General features: G+C 46.1%; 1 protein-coding gene across 2 annotated transcripts; it reads right to left on the bottom strand.

The window, feature by feature from the left end:
• Nucleotides 1-275: 275 nt before the first annotated feature.
• Nucleotides 276-16,502, bottom strand: POPDC3 (popeye domain cAMP effector 3). 2 transcript variants are annotated; one of them, XM_086744111.1, is made up of 4 exons: nt 16,441-16,502; nt 5,128-5,861; nt 1,687-1,795; nt 276-767 (listed from the first exon to the last, which is right to left on the bottom strand). In XM_086744111.1, the coding sequence occupies exons 2-4, from the start codon at nt 5,616-5,618 to the stop codon at nt 447-449; spliced, it is 921 nt and encodes a 306-aa protein (XP_086600237.1). In that variant the 5' UTR covers nt 5,619-5,861; nt 16,441-16,502; the 3' UTR covers nt 276-446. The 2 variants fall into 2 exon arrangements, with proteins under 2 accessions (XP_086600237.1, XP_086600238.1); XM_086744112.1 differs by lacking the exon at nt 16,441-16,502 and adding an exon at nt 15,880-15,943.
• Between the last annotated feature and the right edge of the window lie 4,935 nt (nt 16,503-21,437).

The following is a 21,437-nucleotide window of genomic DNA, read 5'->3' on the forward strand; positions in this document are numbered from 1 at the left end:
AATGTTCAGGTGGCACAAATATGAATGTTACAAGCAAGATGCTGTATTTTGAAGACAGCTTACTTGTTTTCATTGACTATACTGACTGTACTTCATTATGGCAAATAACTTTGAGAAAATAAAATTACAAATAGCATGGGTTTGGTTTTTTAAAAACACAACACCACAATTACAATAAAACTTCAGCCTGTTACGATTTGTTTTCCTCCAAAAGTAAAGAGATGAAGATCAACAACAACAAAAAATTCAACAGAAACTGAAAACATTGCACAGTCAGAATGCAGAAGCCAACCCGCTGGCTCTAGAGAGAAGAATAATTCAGGCTACTCCAGTGAAAGTAAATGGCACTTGTCAGTCAAATTTGGCTTGACTGGGTCTGATTCTGCTTTACCACCCTGCATTTTCCTTCCTCACTCTGGGGAATGGCTGCAGCAGAGTGTTCCTTCCTAGGACTGTGTGCTGAAGGAGCTGCAGTTTGTAACTCCCACAGGCTTGTGCCGGGGGGACCCTCTCTGCAGGTGGTGGGAGGGCTGCACCGGAGGGGTCTCTGGCAGTGAAACGTGGTAGAAGTTCGGTAACCGAATGTCGTACCTAAATCCTTTCCCCACGTGCACTCTGTCATTCAAGGCATACAGTTTTTCAGCAATGTCGCTCCCAATTAAAATTGAGAACAGGCGGGAGATGAAGCGGTGCTTCGCAAACAGCAGATACAGCTTCTTTCTCCTCCAGGCCACGTACCGACAGTCTGTCTCTGCTGTAAGCGTTACCTAGAGAAGAAAAAAATAAAATTAGCTAGGCGATAAGGCGGAGATAGTGCCGCTGCTGCCCTTGCTCAGAAAGCAGGCCCCCTCTCCCAGCAGGCACGCAGGCCGTGTCTGTAACGTACACTTCACACCTGCTGTGACTGCAGCCATTTAATCCAGCTAGAGAGCTCCACAAGGTCTACTGGGTGCAAAAGGCAAGCGAGAAGGGTGAGCAGGGATGGACTGAAGGATTGCGCCGCATCGGCCTCAGTGACAGTGTGCCCATGCCCACGCTGAGTGGCAGCCCCAGCCAGGACACAGGCTGACAGCACACCCCGGCACTCCCTGCTTTGCTCTCAGCAACCCCAGCTGGAAAAGCAGGCCTAAAGCAAGCTCTGGACAAATGCCACTTGCCCTTGTGACACGAGACATCAGATCCCACACAGGCAGGAGCTTGTGTGTCAGCCAGGTGAGAGCAGCGGCAATGCTCAGGGTGACAGAGGGCAACCCCAATGGACACCGCGTCCCAGGCTGTCCTCCCATGCCAAGCTGTTCACCTCCCATAGGGAAGCCTCTTCAGCACCAACTTCTACCCACCTCCTGCCAACCTGGTTTCTCAGGGCTGGATTTTAGCACAAAGGAGGCAAACAGAGTCTACCTCCTGGATTAGCTTTAAGAAAAACCCCAGTTGTTTTAACAACAAGGTATAAACAGAAAGAAGATACAAACAACATAACTAGTCCAGCAGGTAAAGGGGACTGCCCTCCCCAAATTAATACAATGCCACGTTTGTATAACTTCACAAACAAAACCCACAACTAAATGAACTTATTTCTAAACCAATTAGTACTTGAACAGTTTTTTGTAGTATTAAAAAAAAAAAAACAAAACAAAAAAAAACAAGCCAAAAAAACAAAACCAAAACCATAACCCTCACTTTTACCTGGAAAATTCCCTCTTCTGTGGGCCTCAGTGAATCCCATTCAGGAGAATCCAGAAATTGAAGAGGAAAAATGTAATGCAGAAACTCCCCATCAACTGTCACTCTGATCCTGCCAAGATAAGAAGTGTTAATTTGTCAGTACTACCTGCACAGCAGCAACAGCTGCCACAAGAATGTGTTATTTCTACTGTGCAAGGAGTGTAAATATAGCTTTGAAAGCATGAAAAAGCAATCTCTGGCCAACAGTATCCTAATTATATTTTTTGAACGCAGCTTGATCAGGTCAGTTGAAAGAATACAAGACAATTGTGCAACTGAAATAGAAATCTTTCAAGGAATATTATTTTCTCTGGGGCAGGTCTATGCAGCAACGTGCAAGCTTTGTCATGAAAAGGCCCGCGTGCGCTGGAGAGGTGGAAGACCAATGCACCTAACACCACTTGCCTCCTTCACTTGAAAGGCATGGAATATACTTCCAGGGTTGGGAAATATACATTTTAGACGCAACAAAGTGGCAAAAGCAGGGAGTGGGAAGCACAAGTTCGCCACGGCATGTGTCAGGTAGAGCTCCCTCAATGTTTAACAGGAATTACATGGCCACAGGACTGTCTGGAGCCAGGGGAACAGCATGGAGGTAGAGGATCTCTGTGTGAATGCTGTGGCCTTCTGCAGATGTCAGAGAAAAATCATACTTTTACTTTCAAAATCATATTTTAATCACACACAGACTACTTGTAAAATTATAGTTAAGTTTTTACAGCACACAAGCAGGAAATGTATGCTTAAACCTCATGAGCTAAGAGAAAAAAACAAGCTGTAGGAGTCCCCTTTTTGCAACTGCTTTGTATCAAGATTAATGCTTCTTTAAAAAAAAAAAAAAAAATCAGAAGCTGCAGCCCTATACTGCATGAAGGAGGGTAGCAGAAACTCCCTGCAGGATTACTGACTGGCTAGGCACATAGAAGGATGGACACCTCTCCTTCAGTACGACTATGGCCAAAAGCAACCTCCAAGTAGTATTTTCTAGGCAGCTCCCATGAATGCTCTGAACCAGGGCGTCACAAGGGCCAGCTACCTAAAATGCATATTGTTCACTGCAGGTAGACCTAAATCAGTGAGTTTCAAGCTGCCTACAAATTCCATCTGTCCATGCAACAGGTTCTCAAAATGCACCTACAAAGTGTCCCACCAAAGACAGACTGTGGCAATCATCTCTGGGTATCCCACCTACCCTTGTGGTGGGCCAGTACTGTATACCACTTTGTATACAGTACAAAAGCTAGTATTTCCCTTCAAGAAAGCATCAGCAAGGTTGCCAGAAGGGTCTCCAGTAAGCAGGGAGTACAAGCAGGTGGATTTATGGCCTCAGAGTCTAATTAAGGACCATAGTACACAATAACTGGAGACTCAGTTCTGCAAGTCTTGATAGGGCTCAACTATGTCCCCTTGTCATGCAAGGGCACTTTTAGGCTTTTTGCTCTCCCTTATTGCCTCTCTTCTCCCACTCCCCAGAAAGCAGCCAAAACCAATCTGTATCAATGTCAAGATCTCTACTAAACAGAGTTTATCTCAGTATATTCTGTTCTATAACTACTACTGTTTAGCCCTGTTGCAGATTACACTAGGAAAGAAAAATAAGGAATGTGCTGTGTTCATCAGCTAGGCAGAATTACAGAATTACAGAATTATTATCAAGATTGGAAAAGACCTAAAAGATCATCCAGTCCAACCATCACCAATACTTCTCAGCTAAATCATATCCCTCAACACAACATCCAAACGTTTCTTGAACACCCCCATGGTCAGTGACTCCACCACCTCCCTGGGCAGTGCATTCCAGTGCCTGACTACCCTTTTCGAGAAGTAATATTTCCTAATGTCCAGCCTGAATCTCCCCTGGCGCAGCTTGAAACCATTGCCTCTAGTTCTATCACTGTCTACACGAGAGAAAAGGCCAACCCCTAGCTCACTACAACCTCCCTTCAGGAGGTTATAGAGAGCTATAAGGTCTCCCCTGAGCCTCCTCTTCTCCAGACTGAATAATCCCAGCTCCCTCAGCCGCTCCTCATAAGGCCTGTGCTCCAGACCCCTCACCAGCCTCGTAGCCCTCCTCTGAACGCGCTCCAGGGCCTCAATGTCTTTCTTGCAGTGAGGGGCCCAAAACTGAACACAGTACTCGAGGTGCGGCCTCACCAGTGCCGAGTACAGGGGGACAATTACCTCCCTGTTCCTGCTAGTAACACTGTTTTTGATGCAAGCCAGGATGCCGTTGGCCTTCTTGGCCACCCAGGCACACTGTCGGCTCATGCTCAGCCGAGCATCAATCAGTACCCCCAGGTCTGTTTGCTCCACACAGTCCTCCAGCCACTCCGCCCCAAGCCTATAGCGCTGCCTGGGGCTGTTGTGGCCGAAGTGCAGGACTCGGCGTTTGGTCTTGTTGAACCTCATCCCATTGGCTTCAGCCCAGCTCTCCAGCCTGTCCAGATCCCTCTGTAGGGCCTTGCTACCCCAAGGCAGATCCACACTCCCAGCCAATTTGGTCTCACCTGCGAACTTACTGAGGGTGCACTCAATGCCCTCATCCAGATCATCAATAAAGATATTGAAGAGGACAGGCCCCAGCACCAACCCCTGGGGAACACCACTTGTGACCGGTAGCCAGCTGGATTTAACTCCATTCACCACCACTCTCTGAGCCCGGTCCTCCAGCCAGCTCCTTACCCAGCCAAGAGTGTACCCATACAAGCCATGGGCTGCCAGCTTCTGCAGGAGAATACTGTGGGAGACAGTGTCAAAGGCTTTGCTGAAGTCTAGGTAGACCACATCAACAGCCTTTCCCTCATCCAGCAGATGGGTCATTTGATCATAAAAGGAGATCAGGTTGGTCAAACAGGACCTGCCCTTCATGAACCCATGCTGGCTAGGCCTGATCCCCTGGCCATCCCGCACATGCCGCATGATCTCCCTCAAGACTATCTGTTCCATAACCTTCCCTGTAACCGAGGTCAGGCTAACAGGCCTGTAGTTCCCCGGATCCTCCTTACAACCTTTCTTGTAAATGGGAGTCACGTTGGCAATCCTCCAGTCTTCCGGGACCTCACCAGTAGATAGATGATAAACCATAACCTGAAGCTCACATTTGTTCCCTTTACCTGCTTAACCTGTTAGGTGCTACGATACAGTGGTCTGGAGGTGGGGGGGGGGGGGGGGAAGAGAGACTTAAAATCCTTCATTTTATGCTATTTCATGTTCTATTTAGTACTTAGTGTTTTTGTACTAGTGCTGTCCTAGACAAGTGTATTTAGCCTATTAAATATTAATACAAGTAATATAAATATTAATCTATTGCACTGGAAAATGAACAAACAATACACAAATGGGGCGGGTTGTGGGTTTTTTTCTGCTTTCATTTTCAAAGAGGAGGAACAAACCGATACAAACCTGCCTGACACAAGCAAGGACAGTTTATCAATAGGTGTTTTGCCCTGCATGGCGTAACAGTGTTCCTTCTCCAGGGTAACCACTTCTGCATCGCAGCACAAGACAATCTTCCTGTAGACAGTCAAGGAAATTCCCAGAGGCTGGAAGAGAGCACTGTAGAGTTCCTGGAATTCTCTGTCAAAGGAAACACTCCGAACTTGGTAGGTAACGTAAATGAACTGGACGAAGCATATAACAAATAGTATAAAATTCCAGGAGAATATATCAGCAGCACAGACATCCAGCCAAGCCCAAACAGAAGAGCAGAGAAAGCCCAATCCAAGCAAGCTGAAGACATAGAGAAGCCCAAAGAATCCACTTCCACCCATGAAGCCCACAACAAAGAGAATACTGGCTAGGTGGTAGATAGATCCCTCTGCCTCTTGCTTCCAGGTGGTACATGTAGGATGTGCATATATCAAACTTTCCCAAAAACTTGTATTTTCTCCCATGGCTGGAATAATTTTTTGATTCAGCTGAATCTTGGAAATTTTTATTTATGAGATGCAGCTAGCGAGGTCCTTTGCTTTTCCATTCTTGCAAGCTCTGCTCGATGATCACATAACGTCAGGGTAGTAGAGTCACACTTGGGATTTCCAGCACTGGGAAGCTAGTGTTCTCAGAAGGCAATGCTGTTTCTCATCAGTTCATTCATTGTTTTGACTTTGGCTGTGTCATCTGTAGCTTCATCTGATCTAGATAAATGAAGAAAAGACAAATTACTTATAAAATTATTTTCATCAATTAAACTCTATCAAAGCTTTTATAATCTAAAACCACAGACTGCATTACAGTCTTCCAATTCCCCTTGTAGCCCTTCGATTCCAGGATCAAACCTTAACACTCATTCAATTGAAGATGACATTTCTGTATCCATGAACCCTGTAGCAACTGTCGCATTACCACTGAATCCGTGTAAACCTGTACATCGCATCCACAACATCCCACGACAAGCCTTTCCCCAGTCCAACTGCCGAGAAGGTAGTTGCATTTGCCAGTCCTGGACCTGCTGCATGCAAGGGTCATGTAAAGTGCCACCTAGCTCTTGGACAAGCAGTGGCAGTGAACTCTTGTTCCTTGCTCACCTCCTCCATCTCATTCTGGATTTTGGTCAAATCACTTTCATTAACGAGCTGAGCAAGACTGCTCTATGTCTCTGGAGACAAAAAACTATATCCCCAAACAGCTCAATAAGGGAAACCCAAATATCACGGGGAATGGTCTTTTCTACTCCAAGGATGATGGCCAAAAAGCTGTAATGTATAAGGAAGACTGCAAAGCTTAAAAGCAGCTTTATACAGATTATGCTGTTAGAACATGAAGCAAGCAATACTGCAACACAATCCTCAAAGGGCATTTACAAAGCAATTTTATAACATTCAAAGTTCTACCTTGTATAATTTCATGCCACGGACCACATAATTTTATTGTCCAACTCTGTAAAATGTTCAACATGCTATTTGTTTCCATATGATAATGTGTTCCTAAGAGTTAAATAAAAAGTAAAATACACAAACAAAAAGCATGGAAAAAAAATTAAAAAAAAAATTAAAACCCAGCTTTCTATGTCTGTCTTTTAAAGTAAAGATATATGCTTCAATGTGACATTAAACATGGTAGAAATTGCAAAGCCAGAGTCTATCAGTAGTGTAACCAGGACTGAAACCCACCAGAGTCTTTAACTGTCTGGTTCTTTTTCTGGTAAAACAACAAGGAAGCTAAGAAATATCTTACTATCTAAATTATTAGATTTTCTAGAATATCAAAAGGTAGCTTGTTTGTTTGGTTTTTTTTTTTGTCTTCAAAAGCCACAGAAGTCAATACTTAAAAAGCACTGCTGGTGCAGTGAAGCATCCAACATCATTCAGCAGGGCTTTCAGTGGGGTTGTTTTTTTTTTTTGTTTTTTTTTTTTTTACAGTGACAGGTCTAAGAAATTAATAAAGCAAAGTTGTATCACGTTTCCTAGCTGCTGCAGCTTTACTACCTTTAAATTTATTCAAGCCCTAACATTAACTCCATGATTCAACACTAATGCTAAATTAAGACATAACATCTTAAACAATCGAGTGGCAGAGCTCAGAGGAGAAGGTTTGGAGGAGAGCTCTCCCTCTCTGGGAGTGGCAATAGGGAAGTCACTGACCCAGAAACAAGTCACAGCTTAAAGAGCACGCAACCTCTCCAAATTAAAATGCTGGACATCCTACTGCAGTGGAAGAATCAGCACTACAAGAATGAGGTACTTAGTAACTATAAGCTTTTCTGTTTGTCTCTTTATCCAAATACTCATCTCTGGTACAGGACTGCTCCCAGATGCAGCATTTAGCCCCTGGGGAATGGGCAATGAGAACTGCATCAGCTGTGAAGATACCTAGACACAGTAAGAGCTTGAGGAATATTAGGCGGTACTTCTGTGATCAAGTGGTAAGATTCCTGAACCAACAGAAAATAAAACTGGAACATGCAGTTCTTAGACCTTGTGTTCTGAATCCAGTCAGCATTTCCACTGCACCGTCAAAAATTGGCAGCAGAAGTTTTTTTGTTTGATTGTTTTTTAAAACAGAAGCAATGATAACAGTGATTTTGGATTATTGTTAATACTTCTACTCTATTGCCAACGTTTTGCGCTGAGCAGTTCTCGAAGACCCTGATTTCTACCAAAAATGCAGCGTTTTGAATAGAACCATGACTCAGAAGTTACATGGGAACCTGTATGCATGCCACAAACAAAACCACTGTGGATCCATGCTGTAATTTACTTTCCATTGCCAACGTCTTTGTCATGTAAAATCACACATTGCAATAATTTGACAGGATGTTGCAATAATTTCATAAAATTTATGTTCAGTTTCCAATTTGCTTATAGCATCACAGTCTGCCCCCAACACAGCTCATAGCACTGCTGTAAAACATCTATTCATGACAAGATGGGTCAAAATAATTTGGAAAGAGCAGCACACTGCTAGGACACACAGAAATGGTCATCACAAAACCAAAGCTTGGAAAAACTGTCCTGTATTTTTAACTGATTATTTTTGTAACAGGACTTGTCCTCCAAAACCACTGTATACAAAATTCCTACTTATTTCAGTAGTTTTGCACAATGAGAACTTTTACCGTGCTAAAGCATCAACCAGGCTGGAGAGGGTCTGCTTCCATATGGGTAAGAGGAAGGGCAAAGGAAGGAGGCCAGCACCAGCACAGAATACAGCCTCACCAACGACGCCTTCCTGAACTACGTAAGGTGTGCAGGCAAAACCAAACCCTCTGGAAATACTGAGGAACCCCACTACTAAATGGAGCTGGTTTCTCAGGGCTACGGTGAAGAGCAGGCAAGCTTGCTGCCAGTGAACTGCAGAGGCAGCAAGAGAGGATTCACCTCTTTTCAATCAAGAAATTATTCTAAGACTTGGGAACTAAAAATTGTTGGTAGTTTTTTTTTTTAATGAAGTATTAAATAAAGCAGAGACAATAGTATGTATGGGTGTAAGTATAGTAAAATTTCTAATTTTGAGTGGTATTTAGTGCTAGATCATAGAATCATAGAATAGTTAAGAGTTGGAAGGGACCTTCAACGGTCATCTAGTCCAACCCCCCTGCAAGAAGCAGGGACATCCCTGACTAGATCAGGTTGCTCAGAGCCCCATCCAGCCTGGCCTTGAACGATTCCAGGGATGGGGCATCCACCACCTCTCTGGGCAACCTGTTCCAGTGTTCTACAACTCTCATTGTAAAAAATTTTTTTCTCATATCTAATCTAAACCTACCTCCTTCTAATTTAAACCCATTACCCCTTGTTCTATCACAACAGGCCCTACTGAACAGCTTCTCCCCATCTTTCCTGTAGGCCCCCTTGAGGTATTGGAAGACCGCTATCAGGTCTCCCCGGAGCCTCCTCTTCTCCAGGCTGAACAGCCCCAACTCTCTCAGCCTGTCCTCATAGGAGAGGTGCTCCAGCCCTCTGATCATCTTTGTGGCCCTCCTCTGGACCCTTTCCAACTGGTCCATGTCCTTCTTGTGTTGGGGACTCCAGAACTGGACGCAGTACTCCAGGTGGGGTCTCACCAGGGCAGAGTAGAGGGGCAGAATCACCTCCCTCGACCTGCTGGCCACGCTCCTCTTGATGCAGCCCAGGATGCGGTTGGCCTTCTGGGCCGCAAGGGCGCATTGCTGGCTCATGTTGAACCTCTCGTCTACCAACACTCCCAGGTCTTTCTCCTCAGGGCTGCTCTCGATCCATCCTCCACCCAGCCTGTATTTGTGCTTGGGATTGCCATGACCCAGATGCAGGACCTTGCACTTGGCCTGGTTGAACTTCATGAGGTTCTTATGGGCCCACCTCTCCAGCCTGTCCAGGTCGCTCTGGATGGCATCCCTCCCTTCCAGCGAGTCGACGGCACCACACAGCTTGGTGTCATCGGCGAACTTGCTGAGGGTGCACTCTATCCCACTGTCCATGTCACCAACAAAGATGTTGAACAGGGCCGGGCCCAGCACGGACCCCTGAGGGACGCCACTGGTGACCGGTCTCCACTTGGACATTGAGCCGTTGACCACCACTCTCTGAGTGCGGCCATCCAGCCAACTCCTTATCCACCGAGTGGTCCATCCATCAAACCCATGTCTCTCCAGTTTAGAGAGAAGGATGTCGTGTGGGACAGTGTCAAATGCCTTGCACAAGTCCAGGTAGATGATATCCGTTGCCCGTCCCTTGTCCACCGATGCTGTTACCCCGTCATAAAAGGCCACCAAATTGGTCAGGCACGATCTGCCCTTGGTGAAGCCATGTTGGCTGTCACCAACCACCTCCTTGCTCTCCATGTGCCTTAGCATGGTTTCCAGGAGAATCTGCTCCATGACCTTGCCAGGCACAGAGGTGAGGCTGACCGGCCTGTAGTTGCCCAGGATAAGCCCTTTCACATTTTTCTTTATAGCTCCTAAAAGTCCAAAATTTAAATTCTTGAGGGCTTCAGAACAGTCACTCTAATTAAGCCATTTATCTACTGCAAGCAGGGATGAGGGGAGAAAAATCCCCCAAATCAAAAAAAACAAACAGCTGTGGTACCAACTGTGAGTCACTCTCCACCGAGGACCCATCCACGAAGTGCCCACAGTAGCACGGCATTACAAAGTTTGTAAGCACCTGAAGGGAACGCCATCCTTTCACTGAGGTGCCTGGGCATTCTTAACTTCTATGACCATGCACCAACCAACACGGCCTTGTTTGATGTCCTGCTTCAGTTGTTCTGCCTGTGGTGAACAGCTGTCGTTATAGATTCATTTCATGGTGGTCATCAGGCAAGCTTCAGCAGGAAACTTCATTTAAAGCGGGTATCTTGGATTATAAGCCTGAGGAACTGTGTATTTCCCAAGTAAATGTTTAATACTTTCTGCTCTGTCCCCTGTCTAAGAGAAGAAGGAGCACTGTGCACAAGCCCAGCCTCTGCTGTGTGACTGCTGTATTCAGAATAACCCAACATTGGCATCTGTAGGCTGCCGGAGCTAGAGATGCATGGAAGAGGTCTCCTGCCAGCTCAGGAAGGAGACAGGCCCAGCCAACACAGCCTGAATTACTGAGATGCTTCTGAGTGTCCCACCACGCATCCCACCCTCTCCAGCAGGAGCAGATCAAGTGCTGGGAAAAATCAGCCCAGACTAGAGATGCGAGCAATATACAGCAGCGTGGACTCCTTTGTTTTATAGAACAGCACTGCTGAAAGGACTAAGCTGTCATCAAAAAAATTCAAATCAATGAGTTTTCTGGAGCTTCAAAGCAGTAAATGGAGTATTTAACTTACACTCTCCAAAATAAATATCCACCAGCAACTTCAAACTTCATATAAGCATTATGCTAAACCCATCGAACCAGAACAAATTTATATTGTAATTGAAATGCACACAATACAACCCCCCCACCCCGAAATGAGAATTTTTCCCCCATACACTGTAGTATGCCCAAAGAATTACCAATTATGTACATTTTAAATTTGCTTGAGAAGTGGGTACTTTACCCCATTTTTGTCACCAATGACTCAAATGCAACTTAGAGAAGCTCTGAGTGTTAGTTAGACACTTATTGTGTCTAGATCACAATAAGTTTTCAAAAAACCCAAAACTTCAAAAGCCCTCAGGACACAAGCAGTTCTCTCTTTGGTCTTTTTAATTAAGCCCAAATTCAGAGTTTGAGTACTCCACTCTTTAGTTGTCTTATCCCAAGTATTCAGCCAGCAAGCCCTACAGTGCAGATGTTTATACGAGAGGCAGTGGCCACAGCCTGGCTCAGCAGTAGCCGCCCCAGGAACCAAGTGGTCCCTCCAGCCAAGGGTCCCCTCGATGCCCCCTTGCTTCCAGAGGGGCAAGGTCTGAGCACCCTGTCTGGGCTGGCAAGTTACATCTTCTCTGGCCATCATTTAGATGTATAAAATATAGAGAAGGCTACAGTATCTCCATCGCAGCCCATAACATCTATTGAGGATGTAAAAATGGAAGAAGGATGAGGAAGTAAAGGACTACCCAATCCAAAAGACAAAGGTACCAAGATAATCAGTCCCTATAAAACTAGATATATTCAGATTACAAAGATAGACAAGCACATAGAGCAAAAGTAATTATTTAATGGGATAGTTTTAAAGATCGCCTTTCCTGGGAATCAAGGAAGTTTGGATGCTGTCTGGTACCTAAAATAAATCTGCATATGCCATTATTAAAAAATGAATTTAATGATTATGATTCCATTTTTTATTCTCCAGGCAGTCAGATTAGATGATCACAATTATTCCTTCTGGACTTTTAAGTTACTTAATACAGACAAGTTACGTAGCTCATCTTCCCAATGACATCTAGAAGCTTACCTAGACTTAACTACTTTAGATAACAGAAAATCCTGGAGACAAGTACAAGTACACCTCTGAAATTATTCCTCCTACAGACCTTCCAGCAGAAACCTTCATCCATGTGGAGTCAGCATCCCTTCCTATCAATGTTTTTCAAAGAAAAGCATATTTTACCAACGAATGCTTTAAAGCAAAACATATTGTTGTGTTTTAACCCCAGTTGGCAACTGAGTACCATGCAGCTGCTTGCTCCCCCTCCTCAGGGGGAATGTGGAAGAGAATTGGGACGAAAGGAAAAACTGGTGGATTGAGATAAAAACAGTTTACCAGGATAGCAAAGGAAGATATAATAATACAATGTATTATAATACTATTAGTAGTAAAATACAGGGATAAAATATACAAAACGAACGATGCACAATTTCTCACCGCCCAACGACCCAATGACTGATACAGCCCATACCAAGCAGCAATCACAGAACAAAACCAAAAGCAATCTCAGAACAATCCCAAGTGGTGACAGAAAGAGCGAGCTGCCCACCAGCCAACTCCCACTCATATACTGATCACAATGTCTATGGTATGGAATACTCTTTGGCCAGTCTGGGACAACTGGATCGGCTATAGCCCCTCCCCGCTTCTTGCACCTGCACTTTAGTGAAACTTTGGAAGCTGGCAGAATCCCTGGTCTCTTTAGCAAGAGCTAATAACATCAGTGTATTACCAACATTCTTCACATACCAAATCCCATACTAAATCCAAATCAGAGCAGCTACTGGGAAGAAAATTAGCTCCATCCCAGCCCAAACCAGGACACATATATGCAACGCCGGCAGTCGAGCCTCAGGATCCCACTCCATGGGCGAGTGTCCCCATTGCAGAACGAAGAACGGCTGCAGTGCTGCTCTCCCTCCCTCAGTCTCCTTTCTACACAACATCACAGCTTCGACAAGAAGGGCAGCAAGTGACCCACCCACATGAGCCAAAATGAGTCACTCAGGGCACCCTCATGGGAGGAGGGAAGACGGATTTGCACTCCCTTGGGCTGAGGAAGGCATCCCGTGTCTCACTAATGTCTGACTCCCTGGATCAGGGCTCCAAGTGCAGGTAAAGCATCTCAGGCTCTAGGAAAAGGGGTCAAAGCACAGCTCTCCCTGTTCTTTTGGTAGCCCCCTGGGCTGCACAAGCTGCAGCTGCCGAATTGGACCCCTGTCCCCGGAGCACCCGAGTGAAGTGATACCTTCTTGGAGAGCAACCCTTCCGGGAATGCTCAGAGCTACAAAACAAGTAGCTGGGGCACATCCAGCCATCAGTGGTGCTTCATTGCCTTCAGGGCAGCTCTGAGAAATAACTGCCAGCCAAGCAGGACTTCTCAGGGCCAAAACTCCACTGCGGTCAGGCAGAATTTAGACTCCCATGTTCACAGTGGTTCAGTCAAGAACCCCCTCCAGTCAGCTGCTGCCTAACCCTGGAGACACCCCAATGCCACCTCTACGCTGAAGTCAACAGTCCATGGGAACGATTCACCAACAACAGGAGGCTGCTGAGTGGTCATCCTCCTCACTAGGATGGGCCCAGCTCCTGTCTCCCTGCTGCAGTGGAACTGCTTTCTTCACAGCAGAGCTCTTTAACAGGAGCCTTTTCATGGGACTTCCAACTCATTGAGCTTGTTTGGCTGCAGCTGAGAAGGCCTGATTCTACTCACAACTTGCTCAAATTCCTACTAATCTTTGTAAGAAGTGGAAAAAACGCTGAGCAGGGGGAGGTATCAAGAGAGAGAGAAAACCCACAGCAATACAGAATAGTTTAAGGTTCATTAGAAGCACTGCATAGAGTGAAGCTGCTATTATTTAGTCTTTAAATATTTAAAGACCAGCTTACTATACACAGCTTACAGTACTTGAACAATTCCTCATTTATCACTGTAAAATATACAATGCAATCCTCTGTGGTTGCAAGCCAATATTGAAGATGCTATCTATTTTATCATCTAGACAGTATCTGATATGCGGGGCAGGGGGGGAACCAACCAACCAACCAACCAAAAAAAAAAAACAACAAAAAAAAAAACAACCAACCCCAAAAAACCCACAACCCACCCACCACCAACCAGATTTTCTTCCAATTTGAACTGGATCTGATGAACCCTGATGAACAAGTGGTATTCCTGCCAAACTAAGAATAATAATCCTCTTCCTCCTTTTTTCAATGTATTTTTCTCCCAAGAAACATGAATATGGAATGGCAGTCAGATTTTTTTTTTAAACTAACTATGGATTGCTAGCACTGGGGTAAATTTGAGCAATGCTGTTGTAAATTCACCAGCATTGGCCAAATAATAATTCAGGGGGTCTGTTTTATTGTGTTTTATAATTAAAAAAAAAACCCCACAAAGTGAAGCACAAGTTCAAGCTTTGCTACAGTTCAACTTTTAAATTAATAATAGAGAAAGCAGCTACAATGCATATTTCACAAGTGCTTTAAAACTGCGTTAATGAACTACAGCTGAACTCTGCAGAAGTCAGCTTAAATGAGTTCGCACCATGTAGTAATGCCTTCGGATGGGAATGTATTCCCACGAAACCAGCCACCTGATGTGAACTTCACTTCCCAAAAACCAAACAAACACACAGGCTTGGGTCATCGCACTACACCTGCATGCACCACTGGATTACGGAGAAGCAGTGTCACGAGCCATGTGTTCCAACAGATAAACAGGACGCTGAGCCACGAGACGCCACACTGACGCGCCCCAGGAGCTCTAAACCCAGGTGAAGCACCACAAAAGGTAGAGAGGATGCTCTAATGGAGCTGCTGAAATTATTTACCTTTACTGGAGGGTTTGGGGTTAGAAGTACAGTTCTACCCTCTGCTTTACTGGAAAGAGCATCATACAGCTTCACATGCAAAAAGCAGAGCCAGAAGCATGCACATGGCACTGGTTTAGCATCACTTTCACTAGTTTTCTATCTACGAGAGCCAGAATACTCTTAGTTTCATCACCTAAAATAATCACAGACCGAGGCTTTGTTCACTGTACAAAATCTGACTTTGGGCAACGGCAGCATGCCCAGTTACAGGCACCGTGTCATCACCTGGAGACACCCATCAGAGTGCTTGTTCACAGGGTAGTGGAACACACTGAAAAGATAAAGTAAAACCTCATCTCTGATAAGTCTGTACACTTAGTAAAAAGATTACATGTAGCTTCAGCTATCAACCCTTTTCTTGAATTCTTAAGAAATGCTCTGTTCCAACTTCTATCATAAAAGGTCCCCCTGCCACACACTTCACCTTCACAATCACCTGTATCACATTTCCTTCTGTCTCAGAATCTCATCTCCTCACTACGGGACTTGCAGTGTACTTCCTATTTCACAGGCAAGGTATTTCTTAAAAACTTTGCCTTTTAAGCTACTTTATTACTTGGCACTACACAAAACTTTGTGGAAAGCCCAAAGAGCAACAGTTCTGCAGAGGTGGAAACCATTTCTCGTTTTGCTGTGGTCGGTGACAACATTTGTACTCGCACGTATACAAAAAAAAATTCCCATTAATCGACAGAGCAGCAAGAAGCCCTAATTCTGGAAGCCAGATTTCATCAGTGACATCTTTATAATGCTACCAGGTGGTCCATGATTCAGTATCGCAAGGGATCGGCTATATACAATGTTTGCCCATAAAGTGACTGACAGCCTAAACACGCACAAAGCTTTCCAGAACAGCTGAAGAAAACGTGGTAAAATATTATAGTTCGGAAAAATATGCTTGGAAAAAAAATATTACAGTTTGAGGGAAAGAAGTGTTTTGTATCGTTTGTTGTCTCTTTGGAAAGAGACGAGCCACAAATGCAAAAGCAGATCTGAGGTTCAGGGCTCTTACCATTTGTTGATGGAGAGAGAGGAGAATGAGATAACGGCAACCTGCGAAGCAAACCTCGAGTCCGCGGCAGAAAGCCCGAGTGGGTTTTGTTTGTAAGAGCAGCGCTGTTCCCCGAACCGGCTCTGCTGAGGGGGCTGCAGCTGTGCCCGCGGAGAAACAAGCCCCAGACACGCAAGGCAGAGCCTCGCCTCGGGCCGGGCCCTCGGGGCGAGAAGAGCAGGGCGCCGTGCCCCGCTCCGCGGCAAAGCTCTCCAACTTCCACCCGCGGCTGAGCCCGCCCGCTCCGCTCACCGCTGTCGGGCCGCCCCGGCGGGGCGTGCGGGCCAGCAGCGCACCCCTCCCCACCACCCACCCCCGAATCCCCGACCCTTCCTCCGACCGCCACTCCCCGCCAGCCACCCCGAGCCGGGCGTTCCCACAGCGGGGTAGGAGCCGGAGCCCCTCTCGCCACCCCCCGGGCAAAGCGGGGCGACGCCGCGGCGCTGCCTGACCGGACAGCGGCAGCGTGGGGCGGGCGGAGGCAGCGGCGGGACTTCGGCTGGGCCCGCCCGCGCCCCTTACCTGCCCCGCGCCCTCGGAAAACTTTCCCGGACGCGCTCGGGCCGCCGCTCCTCACCACCGCCAGTCCCGGCGCGCCGCCGCTGTGACTAAAATAGGCAGAAGGCGGCGGGAGGCTGCGGGCGGCGCCAGCTCCGGGGCCGGCACCGAGCGGCCGCAGCGCGCAGGCGCCTCCCGCCGGCCCCGGGAGGCTGCGGGCGGCGGGGGCACCCCAGGCGGGCCGGGCCCGGGGCAGCCGAGGGCTGGGGTGCTGACCTTGTCCGCAGCAGCCGCTGGGCGCTGCAGGCGTCGAAGGGGCGGGCGAGGGGAGGAGGTGACACTGGCACCGGTGGCGGCGGGGAGCCCCTGAGGAGGGCAGGGCAGGGCACGGCAGGACAGGGCAGAACCCGGGGAGGTGCCGGCTGCTGAGTTCGGGCGCCGTGAAAGGCGCTGAGGGTGGGAGCTGGGATGGGGGCTGCCTGCCAAACCCGCGGGTTCTGAGGCACGCAGAGAAAGGCGGCTCGTTTGGTACCGCTGCCTCGGGTTAAATCGTCAGGAGGTATTGGTTTGCGAATAAATAAAACCACAGTCGTCTTCTCTTTCACCTGCTCACCCCGGCACCGTGTTTCTTCCGAAGGGAGGCAGGTGCCTTCAGAGTTGCCTTCATTACACGACTAGTGCACCTCTTTATTTAGTTATTTCGTTTCAGAACAAGTGTGTGCCTCACCGAGAATACAGCTAGAAGGACCTGTACGGTGTCAACGCATGAACCCCTCTGCATCCCAACCGTGCTTTTCCTCCGGGGATCACTTTTCGTCGCAGGGAGAGAAAATATCTCGACTGAAGGAGACAGAATTACAAGTCGCTAATGTACAAAACCCTGCAGCGTATTAAATGTGCGGCTCCTGTTATTGCAGAGGCGATTTCTCGATAACTGGAGGATGAGCAATAACACCACTCAAGCAGCAGATCTGGAGCCCCTGGTCTGCTGGCCCGTGGCCAGCGCTGAGGTCCCACAGCAGGCCCGACGCGCTCATCGCACGGCAGGGCCATGCACTGACAGGAACTTCCCCAGAGTAAAAGGACAGAGCAACCTGTCATGCTCTACACAGAGCGATTAGGGCCTTTCTTTACACATTCATTAACTTCCTTTCCCAAGTGATCTTTTTTATTTTAAAGATTTTTAGCTCCATATTTACCAGGGAAGAAGGTGCATGAACTTTCAAATAATCAATTCTCCTAAAACCTGAGAAAACAAACAGCCAGAACAGTTTAACCCAAGGCTATCCTGAGTTACACATATTCAAAACTTCGTTATCTGATTGCAGTGTACTTACTTATTTTTGTATTTATTATTTTTGAGAGAGAAAAGTCTTTTTATAAATCTAATCAAGTATGTATTAAGGTTCTTGTAGTTAATTAAACATTTAAAGGCATGTGCAGTGTCACTCCAAATACATTTCAGATGTGCTTTGCATATGATATTTTACAACTTGTTTAATTTTAGTAGTATTGATTGAGACAGTGCTGATTTTCTTTTTTTTTTTGTCCTTCCTCTGTACTGGGGTGGAGTTGAAAGCACCCTGCCACTTAATCAGATTCATCCCCAGTTGTATTAGGCATAAATTTACCCATTATATTTACCCTTCATGGGGATGATAGCACAGGGATGGGGAAATATATAATAAAAGGTTTGCTGAAGTTTTTTATTTGATCTGCTTATCTGCTGAGATTACATTATTCCAATAAACCAGTATTAGATCAATTAAAACGTGTTCCCTCTAATCATCATAAAAGAACCAAGAAAATCAGTGTATTTTGGTGGCATATCTGCAGAGATTTTTTGAGTTGTGCTTAGTTGGAAGCAACAGTCAATTCATCATAATTCTCCACAGAAATACAGATCACTAAGGTACAGTTCTACTGTAATAATTTTAATTTTCATTCAATCAGGTCCACATTGAATATTCTGTGGCACTGTAAGACTGAAACTACAAATGACCTTCTCAATCTAGCCTTCAATAATCTGGCCTGGATGAGAGATCCAAGGGAGGATAACAAAATGGCAAAGCCACCATGCACAGGGGAGAGACTAGCACCACCCAGTGTGCTTTGAACCAGCCACTTGAGCGGTCGGACTGCTCTTCCATATATTTAAAACCACTTGTGGTATTTATATCTAATGACTATTTTCAAAAGGTCAAATAATATAACAAATGTAAAACCAAACTTTAGCCAATATTATCCTCTGCAGCAGTATGGTGAGATATAAAGGTCATACCTAGAAGTAGGCTCACAAGAGAGCCTGCAGCAAGACTCAAATCCAGTATCAGACCTGAAAAGCTGTAGGAGACTTGGTGGCCCTGGGTGGAGGGAGAGGCTTAGCTGCGGGAAATGCTCTGCACGGAGGGTGGGAAGGCACCTGGCTGAGGAGCTTGCGAGGGCCAGCTAGGAAGGGGCAGCAGAAAGTACAAGATTTGTTCCAGTTGGGCTGGACAGGAACCTGAACACCTGAACTGGCATCTTTGGGCCAGTCCCACTGTTCAGCCGTGAAACTGGACGGCGTGAGTTTCTGGCTGGTTGTAAACAGCTCTCATCTCATATCCGCTATTAGATTTATGGGAGTACCTTAGATGCACCTAGCTCTGGGCACGATCCATCCTACGAGAAGTCTGACAGCTCCATAAAATGTGCAGATTGCCTTGCTGTCGGCTTCTCGACAGCCCTGCCTCTGGAAGCTGCTCGTAGTGCTGCTGCAGTCAAGGCAGAGTTGCCCGAGCAGGCACACAAAAGTTGCCCCCGGAGTGCTGGCACCGGACCTTCCCTTGGGTGTGCTGGCAATTTCCCCCGGAACTGGGGGAAGAAAAAAGCTCAGGGTGCGATTTCACTGTTTTGAAAACAGCCCCATCTATTTTCTGAGTAACTGCTTCAGGAGGGACTGACTTACACCATCAGATGGTTTCCTTCTCCGCTATCTCTGACGTAAAGTAATGGTGTTCCTTACATTGTGCTGTACTCTAGGAGGAGAAGTTATCAATAACTGTGTTTAAGGGGGAGATTTTTTATATTTTCTTAGACTTTTTAAATGTTTAATAAATCTCTACTGCATTTTTCTTTCCCTGCATTGTCCTTGGTCAATAAAAATAAGTTATGAAGCAGGGGGATATGGGAGCAGATGACATGATGAATTGCCTCTCTAAGAAGCGATGTGCTTTTCCTCTGTGGACGTAATATTGTACTTTCCAGGTAGTCGCAAGAGGGCTCTTGTGTAGGAGCTCTTAGTAATTTTGGAATGAGAATTAAACTTTTTATGTACTTTGAAAAGATTTTAGCAGACTTTTGCATGGCTGAGTTATCCTACAGAAACCCCTCCTCTCTTTACTTGTGGGTACAAGTGAAGCAAGGAGAGTCAGGATTGCATTCGTGTAGTAAACCAGTTTTTATTGCTAACTCTTACAAGCAAGACATCAACCAAGTCGTGTCATAGCATCATATAATCCTGTAGTGCAGATCATATGCAGCCTGCGGGACTCAACAAAGTTCAAAGTGGAAACCTTTTTAAAAATGTCATTCAGTTAACAGCATTCCCTGACAGGTACAGATAAAATAGTTTTAATTTAGGCAAAAGCCTTTTTTTTTTTTTTAACGCATCAGTCAAATAAAATGCTAAATAGTACATTAAGTTTTTATGTTTTCACTTTTAAACGCTTTCAGGTAATAGACTTGGAATTTAATATGCTTAGCTGCAGGTAAGTTGGAGAGCCTTAGCTGCTTCTCCACCCAGGTTTCCGTAAGCAAGGATGTGGGGAATAGCGTTCCCCGACCAAGTGACTTCACGCCTTGAAGCAGCCTGAGCACAGAGAAGGAGACTTCTTCTGGAAACTGGCTCTTCCCAACCTGAGCTCATTTCAGACACCAGCATGTGAAAGAGGTGGAAGAAGTATCCAACATAGGATTTAGCTGTAACAAAGGTATGTGAATCCCAGTCCGTGGCTGCTGTGGCTGCTGGAGATGTTTAAATTCACTCAGTGAGTGCTTTCCTGGCTTGAGGTTTGTTGAGGGCCCCCCACTGTGGTTTCTGTATGTGGCCGGAGTCACTCAGCTCAGGGAACTCGCCACGGCCGTTGCTAAGGTCAGTCACTGTGCCGGACGGCGGCAGAGCCAAGGACAGGCTCAGAGCTTGCTTCTCTCATCCTCAAAGGTTTGAGCCCTGCACAAAGTTCAGCTGTTGTCGAATGCAGAAATGAGAGAAAGGTCCAAGATTTCTACGGGCCAAGAAGAGGGGATGTAAAAACCATGTGGGTTGAAAGCCCAGTGCTTGGGGCACTCAGTGTGGGAAAGGAAAGACCTCCATTTTCTCAAGAATGTTTCCACTTTGCAGCTGCGTAAAGTTTAATGCCAAGTACAGAAACAAATCTGGAAACCAGCACTAAAGCTGGACTGGGTATGAAAACCGCTGTCCCATGGCATCTCTACCTCGCTCAGATACACCCCGTGGATGCTGAGCATGCCTAGGTGCTCAGAAGCTGGCAAATACAGCATGCTAAATGCTTGTATGGCAATCGAGAGATGTAGATTTGAACTGTTCTAGACCTCCAGCTGCTCAGATGGGTGCTTTAACCATGAGACTGTTAGGTAGAAGGTGGGCTGCCTGCACAGGGGAGGGATACTGCTGAATTGTGGCTCTGTTGAGACGAGGTGCTTCACTGGGCTGACATTTGCATCGCTGCAGAGCCGTAGTTCAGTCCATCCCTTGAGTAAGATGTCTGCTCAGGAGTGAGAAGAGAAAATTAAAAATACAGAGTGTAAATCTAAAGCTCTTCAAAGCATTATGTAACTATGGAAGACATCAACTGTGAAAATTAAAAGGTTGTGTTATAGTCAGGCAAATAAAGCAGATGCTTTCTATCACAAATGTTTAAAGACTCTTCAGGCATGGAGATGGTTTCTTACACCAGTGTCTGATATTCTCTCTTGCTGAAGTTCAGAGTTGTCATCAGCCTCCTACTAGATGTTGTTAC

The sequence above is a fragment of the Chlamydotis macqueenii genome, chromosome 3 (assembly GCF_036417535.1).
Source record: "Chlamydotis macqueenii isolate bChlMac1 chromosome 3, bChlMac1.mat, whole genome shotgun sequence".
Lineage (NCBI taxonomy): Eukaryota > Metazoa > Chordata > Aves > Otidiformes > Otididae > Chlamydotis > Chlamydotis macqueenii.

Coding starts and splice junctions, on each gene's coding strand:
- POPDC3 (XM_086744111.1), bottom strand. CDS start 5,618: ATGGGAGAAAATACAAGTTTTTGGGAAAGTTTGATATATGCACATCCT. Junction 1,796..5,127: donor TCCTTGCTTGTGTCAGGCAG/GTTTGTATCGGT, acceptor TTATCTTGGCAG/GATCAGAGTGACAGTTGATG. Junction 768..1,686: donor CAGAAGAGGGAATTTTCCAG/GTAAAAGTGAGG, acceptor TTTCTTCTCTAG/GTAACGCTTACAGCAGAGAC.